Below are 24801 nucleotides of genomic sequence, written 5' to 3'. Positions count from 1 at the left end.
CGGGGGTGCTCCCGAGTGGCGAAGCGGTCTAAGGCAATGCATCAGTGCTGAGGCGTCACTACAGACACCCTGGTTCGAATCCAGGCTGTATCACACCCAGCCGTGATTGGGAGTCCCATAGGGCGGCGCAATATAAAATAGATTTGGATTTATTTAACACTTTTTTGGATACTTAATTATTTCATGTGTTCTTTCGTAGTTTCGATGTAGAAAATAGTAAAAAATAAACAAAAACCCTTGAATGAGTAGTTGTTTCCAAACTTTTGACTGGTACAGTATGAATGGCAGATTTTTCTAAAGCCAGGCACATTTAACAGTTAGGCTATTGATTATAGACCTAAACCAAATTGGGGTTTCCTCTCCTCGATTTTCTTAGACAATTAGGCCTCCGCCGCATTGTTCTCAATCACAATATGCTGGTTAACTTTGCTATTGTGCACATAGCAACATAGGGAAGGCGCCAATTCTACGGTACACTGAAGATTGTTTCAGAACTGAGGACAGCGACCGTATCCAACAGGGGAAAAATCACAACTGTTATAAAAATATGAGATTTATTATTGTTTCACCATTATTTTAACATAATATAACCATATACAATGTCTTAGAGTGATGAACTGTGCCATCTCCGTGGTCTCCACAATGGATTAGTCCACTGAGACAGGCGTGAAACAGACAGGTGTCTTGTGCACCATGAAAAAAATGCCTACTCGTCTAAAGAAATCTCAGTTGACCAACAGCCTATCGACCAAACAATCGACTAAATGGGGTCAGTCCTAATGTAAGTTGTGATATTATGTCAAAGCTATACGTTCTTACTACTGTCCGTAATTGAGACAAATACATTTGACCTGAAACTAAACAAAACATTTTGGGGTATTAGGGCACCTCACTCTTCCTCTTCTTTTGATCTGGTCTCCCTCCATTCTCCAAAAAGTGTTTTGGCAATTTACTACAAATCAAACTTTCCCTAATGATTGTGACTGTATAGGCCTATTGGTGAGGGACTGGGACTGAGCTAGTTTAGGTCTATATAGGGCTCTGGTCTAGGCTAGGTAGGGCCAGGGTATGGGTGTTTGGCTGTTTGGTATGGGTACTGTTGCCTGGCAGTGGCAGGAGAATGCAGCCTGCCTCCCTGGTAGTGCCCTCCAGATAAGGCTGAACGAATGAGCATGGAATGCAGGCATCGGCACAGCATCCATTGTGTCGCCTCAGAGTGAAGTGATAGAATCTGACAGGGCGTTCATCTTCTCAGCCATAGAGCAAAACACACACCACATTCACAAACATCAAATCAGGCACATGCACAAGACTATTTCCACTCGTCTTTGTGTTGATATTGGTTCTGTGGTAACCACTGAGGATGCAGAGTGGTTGTCAATAGAGATAGCAATGGACTCTCACACATTCTATTACATGACTCATCTGTAACAGCAGAGGTAAAAGCAAGCTGCATAGTCTTCTATAGACTTGGAATGATGATCATGTTCTTGGCAACAACAACTACTTGTTTGTCAACATAACTGCAGCTGATTTTATAACCAGCTGTGGTGGAGGAATTCCTTCAACATCTTGATAGGGTGTGTCATTACTTCAAGGTGACTGTATTGAAGTTTGTATACTTCCTGTCTCACTTGTGTTATTCAAATATCAATACATATCATTGCATAGGACAGGCAATGTTGCTCTGTATATCCATGTTTCTTCTATATGCACGTTCAATTGGTTTAGCCACCAAGGGCTGTTCTTTGCCTCCCACAATAGGGGTGGTAACATAACTTCCCCGAGGGACATATCTCTCCACGCACCCAAACCAGATGACCCCCCCCCCCCACCCGCTGTGATGCTGTGAGAAAATCTGCACCCCCTTCACTTCTTGTTTCTTACTGATGTTGTTCCTGTGGTCATGTCATCCACACTTTTTGAAGTATTAGATCATGTACATACATGATCCCAGTCTGAGATATTATTTTTTCATCATTATTTATGACATGGGCCTACACTCAGAGCTTTTGATACTAGTCTAGACACAATCGTGTCCAAGGCTAGTAATCTAGCTTACTTCCTTCCCTTGGCAACTCCTTTGGCAATGCCCTTTCTTAGCGAACACAGTCAGCTAAACAGAAGGCTAATGTAACTCTTAGCCTTTTTTTCTCCCCCAAACTTTTTTTTATGCACTCCCACTTGGGTTGACCTGGCCAGCACCTTTCCATCACATGTAGATCATAAAGTGAGGAGTGAGAGGAAAGAGGAGCAGAGAAGCAGGGGGACTCCCTCTAAATAAATAGCGGTGGGGAAATGGGTCTGACTCAGAGGTATCGTGTGCACTTATCTTTAGCCGGCCTCTGCTTGCTCATAGGCTAAGCAGCTATAGCCCTCTCTTTCCCCCCTCTCTCTCGCTCTCTCTGTTACTCTTTCTAGGCCTAAAGAGCTCAACACCAGAACTCGCTGTGTGCTCTTGCTCACCTTCTCGCAACCCGTATGCCCTCTTGTACAGCCACAGCCCTTCTCCCTAATGACATGATTTAATAATTGGGGCTATGAAAGAGGCGCTTGTTTGACCCTCCTCCCACACTCCAATCCTTCAGTGGAGCAGATTACCGGGCCTGCCTGGACCCCCGCCCCCTTCTCTGTAACCTCCCTCCCACCCCCGGGCCTGTGTGCGAAACGGGATGTCCTGGCTGCGTTCCAAGTTAGGGGGATGTGTTCTTTCCTGCCCCAGCTTAGCCAGAACCCAGGGCTCAAGGTTTTGAAGGCCTCCACGTTGAGTAAGTCACTGCAGGAGTTTGAATGTGTCTGGGTTATGTTAGATATGTAATACAGCTCAGTTATGTTCTAATTCTTCTATTAAATCAAGGTTGTCTCACATACCCAGACATGCCATGGTCAAGGTTGTGATCAGTGATGGTTGTCCACATGGAAGACAGTGATCTCAGACTGGCATGGAAGGCACTTGTGCCAGGGAAACAGCTAGCCAACCAGCCAGTCTCCTTGACCATGCCTTTCTGGTGTGGCATGCCAGGGCTGATGAGTGACGGGCGATGGCCCCCTCTTCCTGTTTCTAAACTCACACAGGATGGCCTGGCCAACCAGGTGTCTCTCTTACACCTTTTACCCCTTATTGGACCAAGCAGAGTTCCAACTCACCATTGGTTTATATTGCCCCCACAATAGTACGGCATTTGTTGAAGCTCAGTGTGAATTAAAATCTCTCTTTTCTAAGCCAATATAAAACATCAATCTCTATGAAACTTTGCAAATCAATTTGATTGGCGGTACACAACTCACTCCCCATCTCTAGTCACTCTCCGCCTCCAGTTCTAAAACGGGGACCAGCAACTCGGTTGCTGCACAACATCAGCAGCTAGCTGGTAGCAGGCTCTCAGCTGTAGCTAGCTTGCTGACACCAGTCAGATGAGAAGCAAGCTACAAGCAAAATAAGCTAGCTAGGTATATTTGGATGTGGAAGGTTTTTCATATGGCTGAAGTCATCTGTGTAAACTAAATCAAACAAATAAGCTAGTGAACGTCCTTGGCTGCTATTATAGCCAGTTAGCTAGCCAACTAGCCAGTAACTACAAGTCAACAAGACAATACCATAGCTGTGCACCACAACTCAATATTGACAATATATCCTAGCTAGCTAAGTAACATTCTTCCATAAAGCATAGCTAGCTAGCTAAGTAAAGTTAATAGTCAACACCAAACTTCTGGAAACTGCCACGTTGCTAACTTATAATACATGCAATGGGCATTGCTCATCTAGCTACTCCGGTATGATAGTCAAACTGGCTAGATAGCTTAGTGTGCAGCACAATGTCAGTTTCAGCACAAACACTGCTAGCTAGCCTACATTTCTTCAACACAAACTGTAGATGATCAAGTGAATTGTCATGCTAAGAAACAGTTGGCTATATTGAATCTAATCTAGAAAAAAAATAACCGCACACCTATTTAGGCAAGGTGCTGGCTAGCAGAGTAGAAAACTTGAAAATTAAAGAGAGCCACACACTCTAGGAGCTCAGATGCAAAAATTGAATTACCAACGTTTCGACAGCCAAACTCTCTTCATCAGGGTATAATTACAAACACTGCGGGATTACTCGTTTATATAGTGTCAAAAGACACAGGTGTCTAATCATGGCCAAGAGTGACCTAATATCAGTGGTTAATTCTCAAATATTAAAATGGCATATAAAGAACAGCATACAAACAACAAATGGATAGCATACGATCATAGATTCATTTTAGACTACACAAGCTTACAAACAACTACAATGGCAAAGTCACAATAATCACAAGAATGGCTTCAGATCATAGTTTACGTTGAGACCGAAGGGAGCAAGGGTCTTTAAGTTAAAGATCCAGGCAGCCTCTCCTTTTAACAATAAATTATCAAGATCACCCCCTCTCCTAGGGAGGGTGACATGTTCGATGCCAATATAGCGCAGAGACTAAATCGAGTGGCCTGCCGCCAAAATGTGGGCCGCAACTGGATAAGTAAAGTTTTTGCACCTAATGGTGCTATGATGCTCTGAGATACATACTTTTAATTCGTGCTTTGTTTTACCCACATAATTTTTACAAGGACAAGTTATAAGATAAATAACTGCCTTAGTGGATCAAATAACACCTTTGATTGGGATCGATTTCCCTGTTTGTGGGTGTTTGAAGGATCTACATTTATAAGTGCCATTGCATTGAGCACAGCCATTACATTTGTAATTTCCATCCAGTAGGGGCACAAATAGACGTTGTTCAGGAATATTTTGGGGTGGTAAATCAGAGTGTACCAATTGGTCTCTGAGATTTCTGTCCCGCGAGAATACGACCAAGGGAAGGTCCAACACAAACTGTAGATGATCAAGTGAATTGTCTTGCTAAGAAACAGTTGGCTATATTGAATCTAAACCTGGCCAATGCACATGCAAGTAGTGCATTAGCTGTGCATTTTAGTGAATGTACACATGTACAATTTAGCTAGATCAACACTCGAGAAAGACACTTTGCTGTTTAGGATGCATTAATTCAGTACACCCTTTCAATTACATTTTCTTCAAGTCATTTTAATCTAAATCTGCGCTGACTAATCAACAGTGTCAAGTTACTTTTCAGTGTGTTCCCACAAATCTGAACCCAGTAATGGTTTCATTTGGTTTATAATCCATTGATGTTGGGTTAATTTTAGGTTCTGAATTAAAGGTGAAAAGAACTTTCCGGTAGTTGAAAATAAGTATTTTCCGGATGTTGAAATCCGGTTCATTTTCAGTTCTGAATGAATGTTTTAAAATACTTTCTTTACTTTTTATTTTACTGTACTGTAATGTACTGCACTCTGCTGTGCTCTACTGCACTGGTCCTCAAACCTTTCCTCAGGGACCCCAGAAATTTCACAATTTTGCTGTAGCTCTGAGCTAGCTATTCAAGAGCTTGAGGATTACTTGACACGGTGTGCTAGCTCTGGAATAGATCAAATACAGTGGGGAGAACAAGTATTTGATACACTGCCGATTTTGCAGGTTTTCCTACTTACAAAGCATGTAGAGGTCTGTAATTTTTATCATAGGTATACTTCAACTGTGAGAGACAGAATCTAAAACAAAAATCCAGAAAATCACATTGTATGATTTTTAAGTAATTAATTTGCATTTTATTGCATGACATAAGTATTTGATCACCTACCAACCAGTAACAATTCCGGCTCTCACAGATCTGTTAGTTTTTCTTTAAGAAGCCCTCCTGTTCTCCACCCATTACCTGTATTAACTGCACCTGTTTGAACTCATTACCTGTATAAAAGACACCTGTCCACACACTCAATCAAACAGACTCCAACCTCTCCACAATGGCCAAGACCTGAGAGCTGTGTAAGGACATCAGGGATAAAATTGTAGACCTGCACAAGGCTGGGATGGGCTACAGGACAATAGGCAAGCAGCTTGGTGAGAAGGCAACAACTGTTGGCACAATCATTAGAAAATGGAAGAAGTTCAAGATGACGGTCAATCACCCTCGGTCTGGGGCTCCATGCAAGATCTCACCTCGTGGTGCATCAATGATCATGAGGAAGGTGAGGGATCAGCCCAGACCGACACGGCAGGACCTGGTCAATGACCTGAAGAGAGCTGGGACCACAGTCTCAAAGAAAACCATTAGTAACACACTATGCCGTCATGGATTAAAATCCTGCAGCGCACGCAAGGATGGACAGCAAGCTCAACAAAATGCCCTCAACTAGCCTAGTTAGCCAAATCTTAGCTAGGTAGCTATCTTAGCTAGCTTCTTTACATCGATTGTGAGGCAGTAAAGACGCACTGCCAGATGGGATGATAGATAATCTATGGCATTTACAAGTTTGTCTAACTAGTGCACACACCCCACCGTGCCCTGCTGCAGCGTGCACCTTCTCTCCCGAGTCACGCAGGCTGCGCAGCAAACAAGTGTCCAAGTTTAAACAAAGTACATTTAAAAAAATTCGCGATTTTTTTTTTCAAAATGTTATGTTATTTGAGTAGTTAAACTATTTTAAATGCTCATTCCTAGTGGGTAGAATATCGTTTCTTATTATCAGTCAAATTAACTAATGTATAAAATATTGTTTACTATGTATAGCTTTAAGACTATAAATTACCAACCACCCAGCATTGGAGTAGTTAGGTGTATTTCCCTGCTTTTGAGAGGAGCTGGCTCGTAGTTCCTGGAGACTTCCAGTAATTGCGCTAAGCTAACGATATGCTAGCTTCAAATTCCTTCAAATTACACACCGAGAAATACATTTGGTATCCATAAGTTCGTCTGACTCTGGGTAAGTAGAAAATAAGGCTTAATTGTCGTAAGTCCCTTTTATTGCTTACTTATGAGAGGTAGAAGTCCCGTGTGCTCAGTTGGTTGAGCATGGCGCTTGCTCCGCTACGGTTGTGGGTTTGATTCCCATGAGGGACCAGTACAAAATGCACTCACTACTGTAAGTCGCTCTGGATAAGAGTGTCTGCTAAATGACAATTGTCAAATTGTAAATGTAGAAGCACCACTTGAGTAATGAGCCCTTAAGGTAAATTCGCACAGTACGGAGAGGGAAAGTACGGAGCGTAGCGCAGTGTTGTAATGACGTTTTTTGTCACAAAAGGGGTGTCTCCTGGTAATACTCTCCGGCATTCGTTGTACTACCTGAACATTTAGATGAGCGTGATCACTCCTTCCGTAGCTGTGGGGACAATGTTGTCGCTTGGTTCCTTGATCTGATTTATTGGCTGTATAGGCTATTAATCCAAGTAGCCTATTTTGCATTGTTAACCAAATATAATCTAAGCAACTGTTCAAACAGTAAACCAAACAACAAGAATCCACCCAAAAAGGTGCTTTGTTTAAAGTAATAACTAGTGATTCCAGGCTATTGTGAAATGGTAAAACCTGCTGTAGCAACTAGCAGGCCATGTGCTTTTTTTTGTTGTTGACCAAAACATGACGTTCTATTTTTAGCTGATATCGGAATGAATACACAAGCAGCATATCAAACTGGGATAATGCTTTAGGTTACGCGGCAGGGTAGCCTAGTGGTTAGAGTGTTGGACTAGTAACCGGAAGGTTGCAAGTTCAAACTCCCGAGCTGACAAGGTACAAATCTGTCGTTCTGCCCCTGAACAGGCAGTTAACCCACTGTTCCTAGGCTGTCATTGAAAATAAGAATTTGTTCTTAACTGACTTGCCTAGTTAAATAAAGGTAAAATAAATTTAAAAAATACACCGGCAAGTACAAGGGCATATATTTTTTATTTATTAATCTGATTATTTCACATGGGAATTTTGGAAGCTAAGAAGGCTAGCTCTACTAGCAAGGGGAAGACGACTCTTACTTGTTTCACAAAATTAAATGACAAAAAGAGAAAAAAGCAGTGCTATTGCCCCCTTGTAAATGGGTGTGGGAACGGTAAGGATATCATGTCCCACTCCACTCACGTAGATGAGACCATCTATAGGGAGGAGGTCAGAGACCTGGGCATGTGGTGCCAGGACAACCTCTCCCTCAACGTGATCAAGACAAAGGAGATGATTGTGGACTACAGGAAAAGGAGGACCGAGCACTCCCCCATTCTCAGCGACAGGGCTGTAGTGGAACAGGTTGAGAAATCCACATCACCAATAAACTATCGTGGTCAAAACACACTGACAGTCGTGAAGAGGGCACGACAAAGCCTATTCCCCCTCAGGAGACTGAAAAGATTTGGCATGGGTCCTCAGATCCTCAAAATGTTCTACAGCTGCACCATCGAGAGCGTCACTGGTTGCATCACTGCCTTGTATGGCAACTGCTCCTCCTCCGACCGCAAGGCACTACAGATGGTAGTGTGTAGGGCCCAGTACATCACTGGGGCCAAGCTTCCTGCCATCCAGGACCTCTATATCAGGCGGTGTCAGAGGAAGGCCCTAAAAATTGTCAAGACTCCAGCCACCCATAGTCATAGACTGTTCTCTCTGCTACCGCACGGCAAGCGGTACCGAGCACCAAGTCGAGGTCCAAAAGGCTTCTTAACAGCTTCTACCTCCAAGCCATAAGACTCCTGAACAGCTAATCAAAGGGCTACCAAGACCCTTATGCTGCTGCTACTCCCTGTTTTTATCACTTTAACTCTACCTACATATACATATTACCTCGACTAACCGGTGCCCCCTGCACATTGACTCTGTACCGGTACCCCCTGTATATCGCCTCGCTTGTTATTTTACTGCTGCTGTTTAGTTGTTACTTTATTTTCTATTTTTTACTTAACACTTGTTTTTAAAGCATTGTTGGTTAAGGGCTTGTAAGTAAGCATTTCACTGTAAGGTCTACACCTGTTGTATTCTGCGCATGTGACAAATAACATTTGATTTGATCAACGGAGTGAAGCTTATAGTAACCTTTTTAAGCTATGCTGACTAGGTCTGTCAAAGTCTCCCAATGGGCGATATCTGTCTGTCAGTCTCCACCTCATTAGGACATGGGAATCATTCTGAAAAGACAAGATATGCCCAGGGTCCTATTCATTTGGACGTGCAATAGATAATGTTTAGCAAATTTATGCTACAGCTTTTTTGTTGTTGAGATACTTATTGGAGAAGTCCAGGTACTCTCTCCCTCCTTGTTTCAGTCTGTTTTCTTCTGTTTCATTCCTAATGAACATGACCCAAGTTGGAACAGGCGACCCAAATCAAGCCATTGCGCTCTCGTTTGTTTTTCCAAACTAGTAATCCGATTGGTGTTATGTTTTATTTTGCGTTCCCATAAATGTCTTGAGGGCAGAAGCTGTGTGTGTTTTCTGTTCAGAGCATGAATACGTTGCCTAATTGACTAGATCAATTTGTCAAAAGAACAAATGGTTCCCAGATGAGATTTCGCGAACATGAATATCCTTGTTGCATAACAAATAGCCGACTGTATAAAGAAACAGACCTAGTCATGAATCGTGACAGAATAAAAGTATCACCTACTATTTCAGACATTTTATTTCAGAAATAATACACAGCTTCTGAAATGAATGACTAAAATAGCCCCTACGACAACATAATCATATTTTGCCAGACAACATCAATTAGGAAGCAGTGATTTGAAAAGAATCTGCTCTCTCTATCGCTCCCTCTCCTTTCTCGCTATCTCCTCTCTCTCTCTCTCTCCTCACCCCCTCCGCCCATGCTACTTGTTTATTTGTTCTCTTGCTCTCCTTTCCTGCTTGTTGTCACCCTGGGGGTTTGCTCTAGCAGCTCTATTGTTGTAGTGCTGGTGATTAGCCAAACGGTTAGCACAGCCCAGAGCGTGTACGTGCGTGCGTGTATGTTTATCATAGCAGGTGTGACTGTCAGCAGTGTGTTTCTATAGGTGCCCCAAAAGCAGATTCATACATTGGCTAGCGTTTGAATTAGCCTATTTTCTATTGTTATTACAATTTACGTGCTAACATGGCCTCCAACGATTTTATACATGCAACATTAACTGCTATTTAAACCTCAATGGCCAAACTCTCCATAGTGCTTTTCCCAAGAGAGTTTAGCATAAGTTAATTGAACTAATTGAATTGTAGTCCTCTTCAATTGTTCACAGAAAATAGAGATCAAAATTACTTGGTGTTGTCACTGCTCTTGGCACTTTCTTCAAATTGCTCTTTTTTTTTCAGTGTAGCTCGGCGGGGGACAACAGGTAGGTCCATATGTTGACCATGTCAACTCTTTCCACACTGGAAAAGCAAACCACGGCACGGTTTGCCTTCTTGGCGTATCTGTCTGGTTGCACTTGACTGTTCTGTTGGAATATGCCCAATGTGAAGTGAACATCTGCTTGCAGTTGGGTGGTAGTTCACTCAGTAAGGTTGGTTAGACCAATCACTTTGGTTTGCGCTGGGAGTTTTTAAAAGACCAACATTTGGTCAGAAAACGTCCAACATGTCAATCCAAAAAGTATACAAATGGCAATCACATTTTTTTTGCGCTATAAACTGCCCTATAAATCAAGTTTAGCGTGCTATGGCTTGTCGTGACGTTAGTTAGAGATCTGTAACATCTCAATCTACTTTACAACATGTCATTACTAGCATCTAATTAGACAGGCGGTGAGAACATTAACCTATCATTGCAAAAAGTTGATTTTTAAGTGGGAAAGTGGTTGGGGCTTTTAGGCTATGTCTTCGTCTGGTTGTAAACCTGTCATTGTTGATGGTTACAGTAATAGTGGTGCATGATCTCATTTAAAGTGATGCAGTAGGAGCCTAAACACCTTCATAGCCATTTGGGTCAAGTCAATCCTATTAGGGGGAACCATGTGGATCATTAAAAATCTAGGCCTCGAATTTCCAAACGTCAACCAAAGTCTTGCCCTACCTGAAGTTCAAAACAACCATTGCAAATTATGGTAATATCACCAATCTCCAGAGATTAAAAAAATATGCTTAAACAATTCATATTCCATGATGGGAAATATCAGTCGTTAATTGAACCGAGAACCTGAGGCTGTATGGGAGAGTCCAGAGCCCATTTTATAATAGTAGGAGCACCAGCAGCGCAGTAATGACCCGAAATGTCACTTCCATGGCAGCCCGTCACCCTCTTTTATGTCCTCATCAGAGCCAGTCTGGTTATGGTGCCGGAGCACTGCTAATGTTTTGTGCTTTACGAGGTGCTTATTGTTATATCTGGAGAAAATTCCCCAGCACTTCGCTTGTGCTGTAGCTGCCACCGGGCACAAGGCTGTGAGCGGTTGCTAAATGACCACAGATGTTGTCCTTACCCCTTATGACCCAGTTACATCCTGTTGTAGGCCAAATAACTGTTGAACTGACTTTACAGTTGAGGAAAAGTCCCTGAAACCCGACCAAGAATACCAATGTGAGTCCAAGTCATTAGGTTCGGAAAGCAGCAAAGCACAAACGCAGGGCTGTAGAAACACAAACGAGACTTTACTGAAGATTTGATCAAACCAAACAGTTTTTTATAGCAGTGGTGTTGTAGCGCTTGGGTGACAGTGTTTATTATTGTCTTCTAGCTGTTATCTTGATCATCTCTACTACCACCAATGGTGTCAGCAGGAAAGCCAAAATGGTAGATTTGTAGATTTTGTTTGTTTGAGGAAAAACATGCCTATGATGTGATTTTTTTTTTTCTTCATTCCCTAGTGTCCTTACCCAATGTGTCTGCATTTCCTTACAAATATCTGTCAATGTACATCCCTTGAATAATAATGTAACCATTTTTTCACTTCTCATTCAGGTAACGTGGTCCGACTCCTCATCCAGCAATGTCACCAAAACACATCTTGAACTGGAAAGCTTCTTGCTGAAGGTATAAATCACTAACTTATGTTTTAGAAATCCAATGAAGCTATGATCAGCCTTGCAATCGGTACTGTTAGCATCGACTGGATTTTCATCCACTCATAATGAGCAGGGATAATGAATGAGTTACTTAATTAGCTTATATAGTTACTTAATTAAGAGTTAATTACTTATTAAAATGAACTAAGTCTCACTCTTGTTTTGAAGGTATCTGTTTGAATGGTACTGTACATGACTTGTTAAACCTTGACTCACTTGTCCTCCCCCCGTCAAGCAGCTTCCGAAGGAGCAGTCCACCGAGTCGTTTGAAAAGGGCATCCTCCGGCTACTCAACCAGGGAGACCAGTACGAGATCAGGGAAGTGGAGGGGAACCTCAAGTGAGTTCTGCTTGCCTGCCTGTCTTGCATTGCATTGTTTTTGGGGGGGTTTTGCTTTTCGCCGTCATTAGATTGTCGGCTACATTTCATGTCAGCACTCAAAAGTGTACAAACTACTAGTAGGCACCCCAGGTTGTCCCGACTTCTGCATGACAGACGACTCAGATTGTGAATTAAAACAGGTGTTGATGTAATGGAGGCCTACTCTTAACAGACCAGAAGAGCAGTATCAATACTCGCACGTAAAAGGCTTGTAGTCCTCTGTGTCTCAGTTGGTAGAGCATGGTGCTTGCAACGCCAGGATAGTGGGATCGATTCCTGGGTTCACCCATGCATAAACAATGTATGCACGCATGACTGTAAGCCATTTGGGATAAAAGCGTCTGCTAAATGGAAAACAATATAGAATAGTGTGTGCTGTACCTACTGCAGTGATGCCATATACTCAGCCTAGGCTATGCTTACACCCAAGGGATTCTCCTTGGCCATTTCTCGTCAGTTCCTTTGAACCATTTGTTGGTGAAATGAGAAACAGTCTCCAAGGAGAGTGTCTCAATTGTTCCCTCTCACTGATGTTGATCTAATTAGACGTTTATCCCCTCTGCTCTTCTGTAACAACATGACTGCATGATTACTTGAACAAAATGTCCTCCTCTGTGTTCTCAGTCAGAGGAATGCAGGCAGACTAGTTCCCTTTTGATTTTTTTTTGACCAAAACCCTTTGCAATAAGCAGACTGGCTTACAGTCTCCACTGACTGTGTGTGCGTGCGTGCGTGTGCATGGCACATCATCTTGGTTACTTTGAGTTGCGGTGTCTTGTTGTGAGGACAACAATGCCCCCTCCTGGAAACCACTTCTAGTAAGTTTCGTTTTAATGGAAAATGAAAGCTTAGAGGGCTATTAACTCAACTGATGGATAACAATGAACAAACAACACAAGTTTGAAGCATTTATCCTTTGCTATATAAGCCTATTCAAGAGTACCTGATGATTGGATTAAAGAAATGACAAAGTGTATGTTGGCCTGGTCAGTGAAGCGTTGAAACACACACAGGTTCAGCTTTGGTTTCATATCCAGAGGGCAGGGCCACTTCTCGTCAATCAGCTGGGTAAGGCTGGTGTTCCTTCCAGATCATCCAGTCACACCCCTTGTGTCCAATATCTGACCACATTACTGTAACCTGACAACACAGCCACGCAACCGATGAAACAGGTCTACTGTGCCATAAAATTACACATCCATAATTCTAAAAACATATTGAGTTATATGATCTCTATCTACTTGGCCCACTCTCAGGCGCTAGCAAACAGTGGAATGAATTCAGCATTTCTTTCATCAATTGTCCTTATTGCACTGATATTGCAAAGTTAATGGAATTTGTACTCTGATGCATTTTTGAAGCGGATAGAATTTCCGTTTGACATTTGGGATCCCGCTGTGTTGTGACGGCACGGATCTCACAATCTGGCTGGCAATTTTACCTTCAGAGAGGTTGCGTGGCAACAAACTATATGCCTAAGTTATGAGGTAAACTGAGGAGCAGACCCTGAGGAATGGAATGGATCCTGTTGAAAAGAGCAGAGCCCACATTCATAAAGTCTGAGTAGGAGTGATCTAGGATCAGATCCTCCCTGTCCATATAATCTTATGCATTATGATCTAAAAGGCAAAACTGATCCTTGATCCTTTTGAGTATGGTCCCAAATTAGAACTCCATCCAGCTTTAAAATGTAGGTCAACACTGACAGTACAGTCAAGTTATTACTAGTCAACGCATCAGATTCATCCAGTGTATTGGTTCAACGTTTTACCCCACAGCTTTGAGTTCAAATTTGGGCCTCGGCTAACTTGTAATTTGATATTTTTCACCCATATACAAAGGTCTCTTTTTCAAAGAAGTAAAATTACAAAAGTGTTTTTTTTCTCTTGCCAGGGAGAAGTTTCTGTCGGCTCCACAAGCTTTCCGACAGACAAGCAAGGTCTGTGGCTTCTTCCTGTGTGAGTCCTCCTCCTCCAGCCCCAGCTGCGGCAGATGTAAGCTGTGTGTGCGTGTGTGTGCCAGGGCATTTGACCGGCAGCATTTTAAATTACCGGACCCATATGCATTGGGTGCGTAACCTGATTAGGTCATCCACCCTCGGTGCTCAGAATGACAGAAATCACATTTAGTTTATGGTTATTCATCTTAACAAAACATGCAGCTCGAGGAGACAATGGTGTGCATTCCATCTTACCAAATTCCGATGCGCAATTTGAAGACGTTAAAATAACTGTCCAAACGGTCTAAGGCATTGCAGTGCTAGAGGCGTCACTACAGACACCCTGGTTCGAATCCAGACTCGGGCCTAAGGCACTGGGGTATAAATAAATAGAATAATTGTCCACATTTACTTTTTCTCAACCAGCAAGACGAGTAACGAACAGCAAAATCACTAGCCTATGTGAATCTACTATCCCCCATAGTAGAAAAGTCGACCTATTCTATTGGTCAGCTTGTCGTTCTGTGCGAGAAAGAAATATCCTACTCCGAACAGACTCTGGGACAGTTGTGGGACGATAGATCCCAAATTCATACAACCAGTAGATCTAGGCTACTTACCTCAAAAGAAACATTCAAAAGCAAATGAGGCTCATGCAACAGATCAGAACGTTTAGCTTAAAATATTACTTCACAGGCCTCCCGGGTGGCGCAGTGGTCTAAGGCACTGCAGTGCTAGCTGTGCCACCAGAGATTCTGGGTTCGAGAGGCTCATGGGGCGACGCACAATTGGCCCAGCGTCGTCCGGGTTAGGGAGGGTTTGGTCTCCCTGTGGCTGACCGGGCGCAATGCACGCTAATCAGGTCGCTAGGTGTACAGTGTTTCCTCCGACACATTGGTGCAGCTGGCTTCCGGGTTGGATGTGTGTTGTGTCAAGAAGCAGTGCGGCTTGGTTGGGTTGTGTTTCGGGGGACGCATGGCTCTCGACCTTCGAATCTCCCGAGTCCGTACGGGAGTTGCAGCGATGAGACAAGATAGTAACTACTACTAATTAGATACCATGAAATTGGGGAGAAAAAAAATATTCAAAAATTACTTCACATTATTGCGCACATGCGAGATGAATAAAGAAGAGATCTAAAGATGCAGCAATTGGCCTGCACCAGATGCTTATATGACTAGGTTTGTGCCTTGTGGACAATGAAATAAAGTTGAGAGAAATAGGCGACTAGTTATAATAATTGCCTGCACGTTTGGTTGGATTTTGGCTAGGCTACTTTGAAGCAAGGTAAGACATGCCTCAAACAGGTTCCAAATATGTTTTCAAAATGCATGCTGCCCCCAGCTCCTTGCAAAGTGGTGTGTGACATTCTGAAGTCTGCCTTGTTGCCTATGCAATTGAATAGCGAATGGGAAGCGCGCTTCAATTACCAGTTGGCCAATGTTTTTAACATGTGATTGCATTTACAATTGTTCCGCAATGATTGGGCTTATAAAAGCAAATGTTTCACTCCAGCAGCAACAAACAGCTGTTTCATGAGCTGTAGCAGCAGCTCTCACGCTACATCAACTGATATTTTGATCACTGAATAGGATAAAAATGCATTATTTCTCAATGGGATTTAAAAAATTCGCCCAGACAATTGGCCGGCACCAATTTATGGGCTTTTCATTTTTTTTGGGGGGGGGGGGGGGGCTATTACCGGCTAACAGAAAGTGTGTGTGTTTATACATATGTTGGGATACAGGCTCAGAGACGTGCCATAGAGCAGTGCTAAAAGGCCATAATAAAATGGGTTGTTTCTAAACAGCGATAAAATAGTAGAGTTGGAAAATACCAAATAAATTCTGCCATTTCTTTAAAGTGTGTGCATGTGGTGGTGGTAGGGACTAGCCTATTTCAGGTGTGAATTAGGGCTGGGAATTGCAAGGGACCTCACGATACAATATCGTCGGGGCAATTCGTCGGTGCATGGACTCTACAGGGTGTCGCAAGCATTCCACAGGGTTGCTTGCACATGTTGACATCAATGCTACCCACAGTTGTGTCTAGTTGGCTACATGTACTTAGGGTGGTGGACCATTCTTGATACACACGGGAAACTATCGAGCATGGAAAAACTCAGCAGCGGCGCAGTTTTTCTCCCAAACGGTGCACCTGGCACCTGTTACCATACCCCGTTCAAAAGCACTTAAATCTTTTGTGTTGCCCATTCACCCTCTGAATGGCACACAAACTCAATCTAAGTCTCAATTGTGTCAAGGCTTAAAAATCCTTCTTTAACCTGTCTCCTCCCCTTCATCTACAATGATTTGAAGTGGATTTAACAAGTGACATCAATAAGTAATCATAGCTTCCATCTGGTCAATGTATGACATGGAAAGAGCTGGTGTTTATAATGTTTTGTACACTCAGTGCATGTTTGCTGCAGAGAGACAAAAGAGAACATTAGGATAAAAGTGCTGAAAACCTCTTGACTCGCTATTTAGTAATTTAGCAGACGCTCTTATCCGGAGCGACTTACAATTAGTGCATTCATCTTAATTAAGATAGCTGGTGAGACAACATATCACAGTTGTATTGTATTTTCCCTCAATAAAGTAGTTATCAGTAATCAAAGTGTGTGCTAGATTGACCAAGCAAGACATTAACAGAAACAAGTTATTGAAACAAAATAGTCTGCTATTATTATGGAAACAAGATGGAGAACAAGCCATAGGGTGAAAAACACAGGGGTTTTGGCGCAGATACATCCGACTAGCGCTACATACAGTTGAAGTCGGAAGTTTACATACACCTTAACCAAATACATTTAAACTCAGTTTCACAATTCCTGATATTTAATCCTAGTAAAAAGTCTTAGGTCAGTTAGAATCACCACTTTATTTTAAGAATGTGAATGTCAGAATAATAGTAGAGAGAATGATTTATTTCAGCTCTTATTTCTTTCATCACATTCCCAGTGGGTCAGAAGTTTACATACACTTAATCAGTATTTGGTAGCATTGCCTTTAAATTGTTTCACTTGGGCCAAACGTTTTGGGTAGACTTCCACCAGCTTCCCACAATAAGTTGGGTGAATTTTGGACCATTCCTCCTGACAGAGCTGGTGTAACTGAGTCCGGTCTGTAGTCCTCCTTGCTCGCACATGCTTTTTCAGGTCTGCTCACACATTTTCTATAGGCTGGAGGTCAGGGCTTTGTGATGGCCACTCCAATACCTTGACTTTGTTGTCCTTAAGCCATTTTGCCACAACGTTGGTAGTATGCTTGGGGTCATTGTCCATTTGGAAGACCCATTTGTGACCAAGCTTTAACTTCCTGACTGATGTCTTGAGATGTTGCTTCAATACATCCACATAATTTTCCTGCCTCATGATGCCATCTATTTTGTGAAGTGCACCAGTCCTTCCTGCAGCAAAGCACCCCACAACAAGATGCTGTCACCCCCGTGCTTCACAGTTGGGATGGTCTTCTTTGGCTTGCAAGCCTCCCCCCTTTTCCTCCAAACATAACGATGGTCATTATGGCCAAACAGTTCTATTTTTGTTTCATCAGACCAGAGGACATTTCTCCAAAAAGTACGATCTTTGTCCCCATGTGCAGTTGCAAACCGTAGTCTTTTTTTATGGTGGTTTTGGACTAGTGGCTTCTTCCTTGCTGAGCGGCATTTCAGGTTATGACGATATAGGACAAGTTTTACTGTGGATATAGATACTTTTGTACCCGTTTCCTCTAGCATCTTCAAGGTCCTTTGCTGTTCTGGGATTGATTTGCACTTTTCGCACCAAAGTACGTTCATCTCTAGGAGACAGAGTATGTCTCCTTCCTGAGCGGTATGACGGCTGCGTGGTCCCATGGTGTTTACACTTGCGTACTATTGTTTGTACAGATGAACGTGGTACCTTCACGCGTTTGGAAATTGCTCCAGACTTGTGGAGGTCTACATTTTTTTTTCTGAGGTCTTGGCTGATTTCTTTTGATTTTCCCATGATGTCAAGCAAAGAGGCACTGAGTTTGAAGGTAGCCCATGAAATACATCAACAGGTACACCTCCAATTTACTCAAATTATGTCAATTAGCCTATTAGAAGCTTCTAAAGCCATGACATCATTTTCTGGAATTGTTCAAGCTTTTTAAAGGCACAGGCAAGTTAGGGTATGTAAACTTCTGACCCACTGGAATTTTGATACGATGAATTATAAGTGAAATAATCTGTCTGTAAACAATTGTTGGAAAAATTACTTGTGTCATGCACAAAGTAGATGTCCTAACCGACTTGCCAAAACTATAGTTTGTTAATAAGAAATTTGTGGAATGGTTGAAAAACGAGTTTTAATGACTCCACCTTAAGTGTATGTAAACTTCCGACTTCAACTGTAAATTACTAAAACCAGATATGAAGTATTTAGAAAAGATAATGGAGCAATATATTTTCATCTTTGAGAACTATCAATCACCAAAATAAAAATGAAACATTCAGGGAGAATCTAAAATTCAAAGAATGTCATGGCATTGATTTTGCTATAATGTTTGAGTCACTCAGAAAGCACAAGAACATGCCATGGCAAAATGTGTAGAATTCCAGGAAATTAGCTTTAAAACTGAAAATGTTGTCGTCGGGTAAGAGGATGGCCTATAAAAGCATGGTATGGCCTATAAAAGCATGCCATTGGCCACACCCACTACCAAGCCCCCACTTTGCCACCGCTGCTGAAATAAGTCCTAGGGGAAACACTGCAAGCAACACAGTGAAAATTGTGAAGGCTACCTGTATGTTTTTTATGGGGCGCGCTCATAAAAAATCTAAACTATTGTTTTATTAACGTTCCGAATGTCATTATCTATCCTTGTATTTAGCAAATTTTAGACAAAGCCTTTTAAAATATGCCTATTTGTTATTTTGATTAATGCTCTTGCAAGTAATCAAATACTAACATCTGTTCGGATATTCAAATAGCCATGCTCATCCCTAACTTGGAGTCAAAGTAGCGATTTAATATCGTCCCCTCACCCATAATCACATGGCCATAAGGCATTCAGATGACATACAGTACCATCCATGGCCATGCCGTCATTCTTCTAACTCATGTCATGGATCACGATACATCATGGCACATTTGCCGTCCTCCTCAAGCTCAGCTCATCCATACGTTGCTCCATCCCTCTCTCCATGGCTGAGGCTGAGCAGCAGGATGATAAATAGGTCCCCCAGGCACCTGTTCGAGGAGAAGCTCTCTCGGAAGGCCCCTAAATCATCCAAAATCAACAGACTGGGGCTGCTATGGAGTGGAGGGGGGTTGAGAAGGCCCTGTGGATACAGAGCATGAGGACATTTGTGTGTGTGTGTGTGTGTGCGTGCGTGCATACTCTAATCATACTGTTTGTATACATGAACGTATACAAACACATGCCTTGAGGTGGGCTCTAGGCTGTGTGTGTGTGCGCGACTCACCCACAGCTCCCTAGCCTTCCCGCAGAGCAGCTGTACATTGACACCCAGGTGAGGTGAGCGCTGCGGGCAGCACGATGCCCTGGCAGGCCCAACAACAGGATGTACTGTTCAGAACTGGGCCACGTCACCATGGATGTGTCCCAAATGGCAGCCCATAAGTCAGCCTCAGGACTACTGTACTGGCACTACAGAGGAATACCACTGACCAATGGCTATCAATCCACCTCTTTTTTACCCATCCTCTTTCTCTCTGCCACTCTATGGATGCATCTCGAATAGCACCCTATTCACTATGTAGTGTACTACTTTTGACAAGAGTAGTGTTTTATTGGGGAATAGGCTGCCATTTGTGACTCCATCTTCGTCATATTCTCAGTTGGATGAATTGTGCAACCCCATAACAGGAAGCATTAGATCAGAGGAGGCACTCAAAGCTCTTAATGTGGCTCAATTTGACGCTAACTTTTCCCCTTTTTGGTTAATCCTGTAAATGTCAGTCCCTTTACCCCTCTCCAACCTTTTGTATTTTAAACCTAGCTGTTTTTGGAACGTCCTTTGAGCAGCCGAATCTTTAACAGCGCTGTAAAAATGGATTAGGCGCAAATGTTCCACAACCTAAATGAAATGGGTTCCATTTCGTACCCTCAGAGCAGGATAGAGGGGAAACAAGAAGGGAGAATTAGATTTGTGGTAACAAAACACATCAGTGACTCTGGACATTTTATTAGAGGGTCCAGCTAGCCCTAGATTTATGGATGAAGGGAGAGCGGAAGGGAGGGAGGAAAGGAGATATGGAGGGAGTGTGGAGGTGTTGATAGACCATTGGCCAACAGCACCAGTTACTGCCAATAATATGTTTTATTTCACTAGGCAAGTCAGTTAAGAACAAATTCTTATTTGCATTGACGGCCTAGGAACTGCCTTGCTCAGGGACAGAACGACAGATTTGTACCTTGTCAGCTCAGGGATTCGATCTAGCAACCTTTCGGTAACTGGCCCAACGCTCTAACCACTAGGCTACCTGCCACTTAGTAAAGTGTTGCCTGGATGTCTTAGTGACCTTACTGCAATGCAATTACTGTCTATGAAGGATAGGATATGTTAATGATTATGCATCATGTAGCTGCATGGGAAACAAGCATATCTCCCCATACTTCCCCTTTAATATCAGAGACATCAGACTGACTTGTCAATGCTACTTCGTTTCCAATACCTACACTCCCTACTGTGTCTCCTACTGAAGCCATCTGTCATCAGATGCTACGTCCCAAATGACTCCCCTTTCCCTATGGGCTCTGATCAAAAGTAATGCCCTATATAGGGTTACCCTGCCCTACCTGAGAGACGGTGGCAGGTGACAGCAGATGGCTGACAACCTAGGTGGGAGAGGCAGGTGTAGGGGACCCGATCGAGTGTCCGTGTCACCGCAGAGTGATCCACACAGAGGGGCTGAGTGATCAACAAGGCCCAGATGGTGAAGGAGAGGGTGACACATCCCATAGAGAGACAGCTCCGATCAGGTGCTCCATGATTAACAGCAGTGTTTCCCCTAGCTCGACTTCCACTACTTGTGATGGCAGTCCGCCTGACTATGTTGTCTAAAAGACTTGACTTGATGTGTCATTGTACTAGTTCACATTAAACTAATAGCAGTTTTCGACTGGGCAAGTCATGACATTTTTCCCCCCAATTTCGTGATATCCAAGTGGTAGTTAGTCTCGTCCCATCACTGCAACTACCGTACGGATTCGGGAGAGGCAAAGGTCGAGAGCCATGCATCCTCCGAAACATGACCCCGCTAAGCCGCACTGCTTCTTGACACACTGCTCGCTTAACCCGGAAGCCAGCCGCACTAATGTGTCGGAGGAAACACCGTACAACTGGCGACAGAAGTCGGCGTGCGCCGCCCAGCCCATTACAACGAGTCGCTGGAGCGCAAAGGGACAAGGACATCCCGGCCTGCCAAACCCTTCCCTACCCCAGCCGCCTCATGGGTCTCCCGGTTGCGGCCGGCTGTGACACAGCCTGTGATCGAACACGGGCCTGTAGTGACGCCTCAAGCTTTAGACCGCTGCGCCACTCGGGAGGCCAAGTCATAACATTGTTGTTAGAAGTGGAATTCGACTGTGTGTGTGTGTGCTTCTCTTTCCAGTTAACCCTGTGGCCCTAGGGAAGCCATACAAAGAGGACTGCTCAGAGGCATCCAGCCAGGAGGAAGGTGTGTGTGAGTACCCCATACCCAACCTGCTTCACCCCCAAACCCTGTTCACCCCACACCCTACTCATTCCAACATGGTTAACCCCTTAACCCAGGTCAACCTGAAGCCCACTCCCCTCATCCCAACCCTGTTTACTCCCCAGTTCAGAGGCGGAATCTAGAAGAAGTGTATTCTGGGAGACTAAGAAGTTTTGACAGTTAGCCAACACCTTAACTGGTGGGAAGAGAAGTGAGAGTTGTTGATTTGAAGAAGGGTTGTTGCAGATACCTTTAGCCTAGACTATTCCTCGCAAGGGTTTGCCTAAACTCCAGTGAAAAAGCTCGCCAGCTAACCATGTGTGAACTAGAAATATAAGGCACTTATACTGCGTCACATCTCTGTTTTAGGTGTCTATTAATTTAGTTTCAACTGAGCAAGGGGAGGGGAAGGGAGGAATGCACAGGATTCTTTCTCTGGCTCGGCAGGGCAGGAGAGGAAGTCCTGTACTCCAGGACAAACAAGTAGCGCTATGTTGCTAACTTCTGTTTATTTTGGTCGGGTGTTCGGAAAGCCTGGGCTCTCTTTCTTTCTCTCTCTGACTATCTATCTCTCTGTCTCTCTTTCTCACCCTCTGGCTCATCTCTCTGTTGCTCTCCCTCTCTTACTCTCTCTCTCCCTCTCTTACTCTCTCTCTCTTTCTCTCTCTCTCCCATCCCTTGCATTTCGAGGCTATATATTGCCTGTTGTCCATGCACTGGGCTCACAGGCTAATCACAGGCCACAGTGCATACACTCACTGCAGGCTTAGCTAAACCAATTAATGTCCTATTAGTATAATAACTGATGTCATAAAGCATTACAACGTTCCTCACTGAGGACAGCACAGAAAAACCTGTTGCTACTGACTGATAAATAAAGATGGAAATTAGTTTTGATGTGAACTGAAAAGTTGATTTAAAATCGTATTGTTCTTGTCAACTAAAGATGAATGAATAAATAAATGTCTCTACCCTTCAGATTTGGAGCCGTACGTTCAGGGGCACCGGAAGAAACATGGCAGCAAGAGCCCCAGCCTTAAGTAAGCACCCTATTGTCTTAATGTAACAGACGTCACGTAGCTTCCTTAACAAGTACTGCTTTCCTCACACCGAGGCTCGAAACCAAGACCTCCACCTTGCAAACACACGTGACTGCTCTCCTGAAGTGTTTTACCAGTCACTAGTCAGATGTCCATCTCCCCACCTAATGAATGAGGGTAGTGTAACCTGATCCTAGATCTGTGGTTAGGAGTGACTCCTCCTTCAAATGAGTAGCCCCTACCACCCCAGTGCAGATCTAAACAAGTGCCAATAGTTTTGTTTCTGAAGACATGAAAATGATTCACTCATTCCGCCTCTCCTTTTCCCAGCATTCCCAATGCCAAAAGTTCCCAGGGGGAGAGCAGTCAGAGGGGGCCCCACGGCTCGGAGCACAACGGCCTGCCAGACTGGAGGAGGAAGAGCTGTACGCTCAAACCCAACCAAGACACCTCTGGGGGGCTGGGCCCAGAGCAGGTGAGACAGATGGAAAACAAGGCTACATCCCAAATGGCACCCTATTCCCTTTATAGTGCACTACTTTTGACCAAAAAACAATGAATTTACAGTTAACGCTAAGCGATTGAGGCATTGTTATTTAGATAGTTTTGTATCATTGTTTACAATGTATAAACATACAGTACATTCTGATTGGTTGTTTTTGTTGTTGACTTTGAAAATGGCTCCTCGGGAACATTGACTGACAACCCTGGATTACACAGACAAAGTAGTTCATTTAGACCAGGCAGACATGTTACATTTCAAGATGGCTGACACATTGCTCCACTGCTCCACTTTAGCCTGTAATGAGCATCATTGTTCCTCAAATGCAGTGTATGATATACCATTTTGTAGTTCTGTGTCTCTGCTTTTATCCAATGGGCTCCCGAGTGGCACAGTGGTCTAAGGCACTGCATCTCAGTGCAAGAGTCACTACAGTCCCTGGTTCGAATCCAGGCTGTATCACATCCAGCCATGATTGGGATTCCCATAGGGCGGTGCACAATTGGCCCAGCATCTTTCAGGTTTAGCCGGGGTAGGCTGTCATTGTAAATAAGAATTTGTTCTTAACTGACTTGCCTAGTTAAATAACAAAATTTAGAAATATTTCACATTTTGCTTCTTGAATCATGGCGATCGGTCATGTAGTGTGTGTGTGTGTGGACATGTTTAACTATACTTTTGGGGACCAGAAGTCCCCACAAGAATAGTAAGCAAACAAATATTTGACCAACTGGGGACATTTTGTTAGTCCCCACAAGGTCAAATGCTATTTCTAGGGGATTTAGGGTTGGGAGCTAGAGTTAGTTTTAGGGTTAGCAGCTAGGGTTAGGTTTATGGTTTAGGGAAAATGGGATTTAGTATGGGACTGAATTGTGTGTCCCCACAAGGTTAGTTATACAAGGGTGTGTGTGTGTGCGAGGTCACACCCCTCAGCAGCAGTAATAACATGTCTAGCTCAGCAGCAATAGGATTGCTATCAGCGTTAGCCAGGGTGAAGCGCTGTGCCCTTTGACCCCTCCCACTATAGCTCTGGGTCGGTGTCCAGCACCGCCTCATTCATGTGCCCCTCATCATGTGACAGGGGTTGTGTAACAGGCAGCAGCACTATGGCATTCCTGCTCTGGCATATGGTATTGTTGGAGCTATAGGTTTTAAAGACACAGTCTGTAGATTTATTTTCTCCTGTGGTTGTATGAGGAATATAACATGATATAGCAACCCACCTCCTTGAGAGCTAACTGAGTATACAGGCTTGTATCATTGAATGTTCCGTTGTCTGAATATATATTTTTCCTCTGTCTGCAGAATCAGGACAGTGAGAAGAGGAGCAGCCACCCTGCCACCAAGAGCAAGCCACGAGCACTGGGACCAGACAGGTGATCACTATTCCCTATATAGTGCATTATTTGCAT

The 24801-nt window shown here is 43.5% G+C and overlaps 1 protein-coding gene across 5 annotated transcripts in view; it reads left to right on the top strand.

The window, feature by feature from the left end:
• LOC109899375 (zinc finger CCHC domain-containing protein 2) overlaps nucleotides 1–24801 on the top strand; it is a 62643-nt gene that overhangs the window by 31140 nt on the left and 6702 nt on the right. For 4 of the 5 annotated variants that reach the window (XM_020494557.2, XM_031836135.1, XM_031836136.1 and 1 more), the window contains exons 4-10: nucleotides 11734–11805; nucleotides 12076–12176; nucleotides 14112–14212; nucleotides 21764–21835; nucleotides 22827–22887; nucleotides 23218–23362; nucleotides 24695–24765. In XM_020494557.2, the coding sequence (XP_020350146.1) occupies nucleotides 11734–11805; nucleotides 12076–12176; nucleotides 14112–14212; nucleotides 21764–21835; nucleotides 22827–22887; nucleotides 23218–23362; nucleotides 24695–24765 (623 nt within the window). The remainder of the gene's footprint in view (nucleotides 1–11733; nucleotides 11806–12075; nucleotides 12177–14111; nucleotides 14213–21763; nucleotides 21836–22826; nucleotides 22888–23217; nucleotides 23363–24694; nucleotides 24766–24801) is intronic. The other variant, XM_031836134.1, reaches the window with a different exon arrangement.

The sequence above is a fragment of the Oncorhynchus kisutch genome, linkage group LG11 (assembly GCF_002021735.2).
Source record: "Oncorhynchus kisutch isolate 150728-3 linkage group LG11, Okis_V2, whole genome shotgun sequence".
Classification (NCBI taxonomy): Eukaryota; Metazoa; Chordata; class Actinopteri; order Salmoniformes; family Salmonidae; genus Oncorhynchus; species Oncorhynchus kisutch.
The sequence above is the reverse complement of the archived record's forward strand: the minus strand, read 5'-3'. Positions and strand labels throughout refer to the sequence as shown.